The 9,310-nt window shown below is 37.8% G+C and overlaps 1 protein-coding gene across 4 annotated transcripts in view; it reads left to right on the forward strand.

The window, feature by feature from the left end:
- The window catches only part of TOX2 (TOX high mobility group box family member 2), a 92,700-nt gene extending 86,745 nt beyond the window's left edge, over nt 1-5,955 (forward strand). For all 4 annotated transcript variants that reach the window (XM_072403673.1, XM_072403670.1, XM_072403672.1 and 1 more), the window contains 5 exons: nt 205-432; nt 1,394-1,474; nt 1,929-2,324; nt 3,270-3,400; nt 4,981-5,955. In XM_072403673.1, coding sequence (XP_072259774.1) covers nt 205-432; nt 1,394-1,474; nt 1,929-2,324; nt 3,270-3,400; nt 4,981-5,017 — 873 coding nt within the window. In that variant the 3' untranslated portion in view covers nt 5,018-5,955. The remainder of the gene's footprint in view (nt 1-204; nt 433-1,393; nt 1,475-1,928; nt 2,325-3,269; nt 3,401-4,980) is intronic.
- Nucleotides 5,956-9,310: the final 3,355 nt, after the last annotated feature.

The following is a 9,310-nucleotide window of genomic DNA, read 5'->3' on the forward strand; positions in this document are numbered from 1 at the left end:
TGCATATTACACACAGCTGAAAAATATTCATATTAATGATGCCAAAGGTACTAAAGGTCCAGTTTCCAGCTGGAAAGACGACTACATACTGTTTATTTATGTTGAAAATGTTATCCTTTTAAGTCTTATGCATAATAAATAAATGTGTTAGAATATGTACTAAACCTATTCCCTTTAACATTAAGCCTGTTGTCTCTTTTGCAGGGTGCGGGAGAAAAAAGACCTTCCAATGACCTTGGTAAAAAGCCCAAGAACCAGAAAAAGAAGAAGAAAAAGGACCCCAATGAGCCCCAGAAACCCGTCTCTGCATACGCTCTCTTTTTTAGGGATACTCAAGCAGCCATCAAAGGACAGAACCCAAATGCCACGTTTGGGGATGTGTCCAAGATTGTTGCATCAATGTGGGACAGCCTGGGGGATGAACAAAAACAGGTATGTTCTTCTAGCGGTAAACCACTTTATACTAACGCTAAAAGTTTTATAATGGAGGGAAATTAGAATTGTATGAATAATGGACATTGTATGTGTATGAACTTTCCCACAGTAAGCAGTATTGTGTGTAGGGGAACAGGGGACCTTAAATTGATGAGATGGAGGAGCCCAATGATTTTTGAAAAAATACATTCAAGTTTCACCATATTTTCTATTCAACTTTGCGTCCTTCACACCAGGGCACTTACCTATTGAGAAGGCGCGTGTAACAGTGGGCAGTGAAGCAGAGAGGGTGGGAGGGCAGTCTGAGGTCAGCAGTACTGGGCGACCAAGTCAGTTCAGGCTCGTTTTCAGGGTTCAATTACCAGGATTCCTTTGTACAGATTAGCAGGTCTTTTTCTTGTGCAGCACATCATTCTCCTATGACAGCTGAACTGTAGCTTTCCTGTCACTATAGTCTTATAGTGCAATGTCTGCGCAATGTTCTTGACTTGGTCATTTTAAAAGTAGCTCGCAAGCCAAAAAAGTGTGGGCACCCCTGGTCTAAATCTCTTTAATAAAAACAGACAACTGTTTCATTTAGCAATCCCCCAGTTGTATACATACATATACATATAGATGTATATGCAAATATGGGGTGACTGTTCATTTTTCGGCATTGAAGGTTCAGGCATTGAGAGTTTTCTTGGTCAAATGTAGGGGTTGGAACTTGACTTGGGACTTGACTTGGAGGAATTCTTGGTGACTTGAGACTTGACTTGGGACTTGGTGTCAATGAATTGGGACTCGACTTGGACTTGAAAGGTGGCGACTTAGTCTACCCTCTGGTCTAATGCAGTGTATCTCAACCACGGTTCCATGGGGTCTCACCTCCTCTGGAGGCAATGAGCAATTTGTTCCTCTCATATTCATAATAACCAACATCATTTATTTGTCTTATCAGTATTTGTGTTTATTGCAGGCCTACAAGAGGAAGACTGAGGCAGCAAAGAAAGAGTATTTAAAGGCCCTTGCAGCCTACAGAGCAAGCTTGGTTTCCAAGGTAAGTGTTTGAAAGACTGATAACCTTTACCCCACAGCACTTATCCTTGCAAAGAGTGAATAATACAGATTCTGGTATATCTGGTACACAATCACATATTATGTTGCAGAAACTTACAAAACATTAAAGTCAGTTGCACAACTGGACACACATGGGTTACTATCTTTATTTTAACTAAGATGACATTTGCTCTTGGTATTTCCGTAAGGTGGCAAGTGCTTTTAGTTCTTCCAAGATACTTCCAGGGTACTGTCAAGAGATGACTAATGAATTTGGTACTGCCATGGTGGATATAGACCATTGGTACATATGCAAAGTGACTGTTCTTTGATTACAGTGGCTAATTTAGTGTATAAGCACATTTAAAACAATCCACATAATGTAAAAAATATCTGGTTTTACATGAGCATATTGTGAATTTAAAGTCTGATTTTATTTATTTTTGTTTGTCTAGAGCTATACTGAACAAGGAGATGCCAAGAATTCCCAGCCTAATCAGCCCTCCAAAATGATTCTCCCCAAGCAATCCATGTATAACTTGCCCCCACAGCCCTCCTCCCCCTACCCTGGCCTTGCCTCTTTCTTGTCCCCTGCCGAATTGCAAAGTTACCGTGGCCACCCTCACCCCAGCCTTTCACGAACCCTCAATGCCAAATCAATGTTGCCCAGCCTTAGTGCCTCCCCTCCTCCCCCTTTCCAGATTAGCCCTCCTCTCCACCAGCACTTGCGCCACCCTCCCAGCTCTCTCCTCAATCAGTCTCTGAATATGCAGCAAGTACCACAACCATCCATCCTTCCCCCATCCATTGGACTACAGTCACCCATGAGCTCATCTCCCACAGGTCAACAGGTGAGTTTAAAGATTTTAATGCCTATTTCTTTTGGCTGTTAAATTATATTCCACCTAAGATTTCTAGTTGCTATATTCAACACAATCATTTTTTTCTTTTTCTGTATTTCATTCCTGCCAATATGTATCTTTAAGAATCTAAAAACCTTATGTTAATGCTTTTCCATTTTTTGTTCTCTTTTACTGGTGCATGCTATAATACAATTTGCAAACTCAAAATTGCATCTGGCTGTTGCACCTTGCCTGTAAGCTAGTCCATTTACCCCATTTACTGGCTGGCCTTTATGGCATTAACTTCACAAAAAAGGCAACTGTGGTTAAAATGTTTTTACCAGTGGTAAATTGTTAATCAGTTGCCACTTTTAAGGCTGTCCTATTGACTATACTTATTTGTGTAATAATTGGTACAGTAGTTGTTCTGCACATATGTGGTCTCCATTGAAGAGTTAGTGTCTAATTTTAGGTCTTGTGTCACTTTGTTACATTTCTTGGGGACTCCAGAGGTAATATCTCTCCACCATAGTTTCCAGCTGTGTTCCTGCCCATCTTGGAATCTGTTGGTATTGACTCTTACCTCTACTTTAGTTACATTCTTTGAGGTTAAAAAAAAAATCCAACAGGAAAAGTGTGAACACTGGTAGTGCAGGTCTGCAGAACTAAACCTTGGAACTAAAGAATGCATCCATGTTTGACATAAGAAACCCTCAGTCGGCAATACTTTGCAACATTTATCAAAACCAGATATAGCATTGAGTGTGTTGTTATATATGTGTGGGGCAAGATGAATCCTTCAGTCTAGCCGTTCTTTCCACAATAATGGAGTCAAGACACACTGATACTGAAGTTTTCCATTGTGCTTTTCCTGTTGCACCAGTTTGTAAAACATACTGGTTAGTTATCAATTGTGTTTTAAACATTACATAATTGTCTCTTTTCTTTTCCTAGGACTTTTCACATCTCCCGTCAGAATTTCCAAACAATGTTGGCCCACGATCCCCAGCCTCCTCCAATCCCCCAGGAAGCACAGAGTGGGACAATGAGTATCCCAGTAGAGAATGTGGGATCAATCACTGCAAGTGAGTAGTCAAAATAATACTGAGGATTGTTAGCATATTACCCTGTAACTAAGCTTTAAGATTCAAGTAAATGTCTGCAATTTTGGTTTTAAATATGCCTAATTCAGCACTGTAGTGCTTACATCTACACAATAAAGATAGCCCCGGAGCAAATAGAAGAAAGTAATAGGCGAGGGGAGCGCATGACAGAGTGATGAGGTGGGTTAAGGGAAGCAAAGGGTTAGGATAGAGTAGTAACTAAGGTGGAGTAGGTTGGGTGAGGTCAGGAGAGCGGAGGGGACAGTAGGAGTTCAAACCAAAGAAGGAGGTTCGTGGTTAGCCAAGCCCAGAGTTCAAGAAGGTTTTCCTGCCCTCCCTCCCCATTTTGCAGCATTTGTTGGGGGTCAAGTTATGGATGGTTTAGTGGGCTGTGCTAAGTTGGATGTTGTAGGAATATGTGCGTCAAGGCGGCCTTGTACAGCGGAGGAGGTCCATGAAGAGGTTGCAATTTTGATGAGATGGCATTTTAAAATGGGGAAAAACCCATTAAAGGTATGGGAGTTCTTAAAACACATTAAGGAGACGTGTGAGTGACAACAGCCTATGGGAGCCGGGTGTGTAATTGTCCCCTAGGCTGTGTACAGCAGCTGAGTGCCGGACAACTGAATAGGGAAGGGGCTGTCCATAGGTGCGTTCATGGACCTTAGCCTTAAAAGTATTATGGTTGGAACAATATTAATGCTGTTAATAAAGGGTCGCTGTGAACAATTTATATCACAAAATGTGTAAATGCTGTTTTTTGGGGGAAAAGGGGGCAATGGGTTGGTAATAGGAGAGTAACCCAATCTATTCTACACTGGTCAAGTAGAAGCAGTTGGTAATTACTTATAGAGCTGCAAGGAAGAGCCAAATCCTAGATTGTAATTTATATTGTGGGATAGGAGTGCAGTTGTAATATACTGCAGAGATGTAATAGGACAAGATAGAATATAAAAAGAGTCTGTTTATACAGGCGATTTTAGCCAAGTACTGACCAAGTAGTATTGCTTAAGCAGTCACTATAGCACATTTACTTCATCGGGTTGTGGATGCAATGATAGCCGATGCAGCTTAAATTGCTCAGTAACCATTAAATTGCCCATGTAGTTTGTCCATTAAGATAAAAAAACAGTAAAAAAAACTGTTGGATATTATTAATTCTACAAATGTTATATTTGGTATTTATGTTACAGTTTATTTTCCATTCCTTTGCAATGCAAAATTGTGTAAAGGAGTACAATGCAAATAATGTGCCGACGGATATGGTTGTTGCTCAGTTTTTCTAGCATACATCAGTGAAGTGGTTGAGAAGGAATTAGAATTTTTAAAGAAGGGAAAAAGCGTGTTAAAAAAACTTTAATAACGTGGTGTGTAGTGATTATAAAAGGTGTGAGATTCCATTTGGTTTGACTATGCAGAATCTATGAATCTCTGACTATGAAAGAATTAAAACTTGAAGCATTCCTGTTAGGTGGACTGAACTTTCATTTGAGTTTAAAAGTTTCTAAAAAAATTTTTTTTCTAAAAATATCTGTTTCTCATAATCTTGTCCAATGTTTCAGTTCTCTGCCAGGGGACAAGCCACTCTACCTCACCTAGAACCACAGACGTACTTGCAAATGAAGGCTGAAGGAATGGACATTTCAGAGAGTCTAAAAGCACTGGACATACAGAACAAGAATGGCATGGTCACCAAGACAAGCAGACTTAAGTGGTTATTTCTTCTTAAGCCTCTGAAAATGGGCTTTGTTTGCATACATGTACTTGGTGAAGCAAGCAGCCAAACCCCCGTAACTTGTAGAGATCAAAATGGACACCTCTTACCGCCTCCTTGTTTGTTACGGAAAGCATGAAGATGAATAATCTGTAAAAGGGGAATTACCTTTCAGAGCTCATCTGGGCATTTGTAAAGAGGTTTGTGAATATTGTATATTTGATATTTCCCTGTCCCCACCAAAACAAATACTGGTTTCTATAAGGTGGACAGTGATAAATACCTAAATAAATTGTGCAAATATACAAAAAAATCTGAAAATACAATGTGATAAAAAATAAAGAAAAATGTAATTTGTTGAATAGTTGTAAGTAGATTTATCATGTGGTTTAGGACTGTGCTAAAGACATCTTTACAATTTTTTTTTGTGTATAGAAATTAAAGGCGTAGCTTACTTTATAGTAAAAGCATTTTATATTATTGTAGCACATTTTTTTAGTTATACATAGGATGTGTAAAATACTGCCAAATGTTTTTTTTCCTTATGTTTTATTTTTACAGTAAGAAAATAATTTCTATCTGTGCTGAGTCATGAAGTTATTCTATTTTTTTTTCTGTCATAATTTCACCTTATTCTAAATGTTGACAATTTTATTTATGGGAAGAAAAGAAAAAAAAACAAAACGAATTTCTGATTTAATAATAAAACTGCTTTTTTTTATGTTTGGATCTGCGCTGTCCTGGGCAGGCAAAATATTAATTTTGTTTCACGATTGCTTATTTGATTTTTCTTTTTAATAAAACATTTGAAAAAGTGGCGCCATATTGGAGTTCTGTTTTTGTCTTTATTGTTGTTTTTTTCTAGCTAAAAAAAAATTATTGCATTAAATGCCATTGAGATAAAACAATTAAAAAAAAATAAAGGGGCACATTGTTAGTTACCTGGTTGTGTTTGGTATTTTTGAGAAACAGACCTGTAACGAGCATGCTTTTAGGCAAAGTCTACACTGACTTTATATATATGACTTTAAAGTAAGATATGCAGGAAAAAAAGAGTTTAAATAAGGTAAAACACCTCCCAAATGTCCCAAAAAACATATAAAATGCCTAAAAACACACAAAAACACCTATTCATATTGATGGGGACTTTGGATGGATTTTTGAGCATTTATAGGCATTTTTGAGCGTTTTAATTCTTTTGAAAAGCCACAGGATACGTTTTTTTCTCACAGCCCATCAATAAAACGCTTTGGTGTGGACTGGCCTATTGGAATGAATAGGAAATTCAAACATGGACGTTTAAATTCTCAGGCCTAATGAATATCAGAGAAGTGTCAGAGGTCTCTATTTTCTATTTACAAAACAGGGAATCTGACATTTCCTTAAACATTCCCATTTGTTTCATTGGCAGTAATTGATTGCCTCCAAGGAATGTTTGAGGGAATGTCAAATACCCTTTTTTTAAGTAGAGCCCAGAGTAGTTTATCTCTAAATTTGTTACAGATCAGCAACTCATTGAGTTAAAGTATTGAAACCAGAGTATCATCAGCGTGCATCAGGGAAGTAGCATTCTCAAAAGCATGCATCATCAATGGGAGGCATCTCTTTTTAATCGTATGGCAAGGTCAACTCAAATCCTCTCCCCAAACCCTTTAAAATCTGGTAGCAATTGTAAAAAGTAACTGTTAAAAAAAAAAGGTTTTTACTTACCTTACCCATGTATTTTGTATTGCTGGGTGTGATGCTGATAGATATCATAGGAGGGTCACGAGTAGAGTAGACCTTCCAAATGGGGTCTTGACAAGAGTAAATTATAAGGAATAAGGCACTTACTGTACATAGGATGAAAGGTGGAAACGTCAAACTGGTGTGTCCCTATTATTGGCTTACAATACCTGGTTTAATAGTTTGGGGTTTACTGCTACATTGATGTGTCTCAGCATAATATACATAGAGCTTTCAGTGTTAACCTTGCCTGTGCTGACTTTTAAGTTCATACATTACTATTAATCCCTAAAGAAAGAGAAGTCATTTTAGCCCCGAAATGCGTTAATTGTGTTGCTGCTGGGCAATACATTGTAGATTATTTCATGAAGTAGTTTGGTGCTCCTCTCTTTACCCGTTTGTTGGACCCAGCTAAAATGAAAACAACCTGCAAATCCTGCAAAATACTTATAGTATAGGATGAAGGGTGGGAACATCAACCTGGTGTATTCCTATCATTGACTTATTATGCCTGGTTTAATGCTACACTGGTGTGTCTCTATAACTAGCCATAATATACATAGAACTTTTAGGGTTAACCCTGCCTGTACGTTCAAGTCCATACATTACTATTAATTCCTAAAGAAGAGAGAATTCGTTTGGCCTTGAAATGCGTGTTGCTTTTGGGCAATACATTGTGGACTTTTTCATGAAGTGGTTTAGCACTTCTTTCTTTACTCGTTTATTAGACCCAGCATTAAAACAATGACAGCATGCAAATCCTAAGTGAATTAGTATAGGTTGAAAAGTGAAAACATGGAAATATCAACCTGATGTATCTCTATTATTGACTTACTATACCTTGTTGGTAAAGCTGTAGACAGTTACCTTGGCAGAAAAGTGATGCTTTGCTTCGTGATGTCAGACCCTTCACTTACAAATGATGATCTTTGAGTAATTTCAAGGACTTTGCCTAGACTAAGAGGTTGTCATCAGTCTGCTGCATGCACAATGAAGTATTTCTTTAGTCTCAGCGCTTCAACAACTTGTGCGCTCTTCCTGCTGCTGCCTGTGCTGTTCCCCAGCATCCAAAGGAAGAAGAATAAACATATCCTCTGTTAAGTTGTCACCATTTGTTGAGAAAGCACAGGGCTTTTTATCTGGTTGTGTTCCCCATTTTCTGTTTTACTGGTTTACATTCATCATGTCAGAAAGAAGCTGTTCTATAGATCTGAGACCTGATGTCTACTAGTAGACAGTTACAAGATTTTATCTACCCCCTAGTTTAAAAGGAACATAAACAGTACTCTTGAGTTGTTTTCCACTGTGCTAGGTAATAAATTACTGCAAGCAATAAACTCACATAATAATTATAATTCATTCACTAAACATGCTTAGCTGAATCAAAAGTTGTACAGTTTAATAAAAAAAATCAATCTTACAGCCAGAAGAGTTATACTAATTTTAGAAAACTTAGTTCATAGGCTCAGACTAGCTCTCTTTAAGCAATCATTTTGCACAGAGCCCAGGATCAATGGGTATCACAGCTTACATCATCTTGTTTTCTATACAAACATAAAAGTGCCAAGACAACTTTATTGAAACACCACTCTAGGGGTGTATATGCCAACAAATATACTAGCCTGCAAAAACACACTTCAAATGAATCAAGGATTGTGCACTTTCTTGTCCTATTATATATATTTAGAAGATAGTGTCATGTGCTTTACAGTTAAGCAGTAATGAAGTAGTAACAAACATTGAAAAACAATAGGAAATACAAATAAAGAAAAGCCATTCTGGAGTTATAGATGGCCATCCTAAATTATTTTATTCTAAAGTTACAAATTTTTGAGATAACTGGAATCTTATTTTATAGGGGCTAGATTAAGTAGGAAGGATTGTTGGAAGTGCATTGCAGTATCCTAAAACAAAAGATATCTACATAACACACTTCTATCAAAAATCCTACAAAGTTACCTAATTATACTTAATCGTATAAATCGTATAAAGGCTTGGAAAGCAAGAAGCATCACCAGGTCAGGTTATGGTCAGGTTAAAAACTCTACCATGTATAACATCAGCATGACTTACCTGAATATAATTTTTTTTTTCTTTTTGCTGATAAAGATCTCACAAGAAAAGTTGAGATCTTACTATAGGCAATCCCAAATCAAAATCAAACTGTGTCAAACCCAACACTAGCAGGATTCAGCACCAATATTCTACTCCAGTGGATTAAGGTTCCAGGTGTTCCATCAGTGCTGCATCCAATCTGGATCCTGCTATAGTTTCCTAAACTTCTCCTATGCCCAGTGTTTTTTGATCCCGAAAACTCCAGTGACTCTTTGAGCTACAGCTCACCTTAAGATTCCATGCACATCAACCCAACATTTCCTGCATTGCTGTCTCTCCAGTAATTGATTCCTGCTTGGAACTGACTACTATTGCTTGCTGACCATTTTCATAGTTTC

The sequence above is a fragment of the Pyxicephalus adspersus genome, chromosome 3 (genome assembly GCF_032062135.1).
Source record: "Pyxicephalus adspersus chromosome 3, UCB_Pads_2.0, whole genome shotgun sequence".
Lineage (NCBI taxonomy): Eukaryota > Metazoa > Chordata > Amphibia > Anura > Pyxicephalidae > Pyxicephalus > Pyxicephalus adspersus.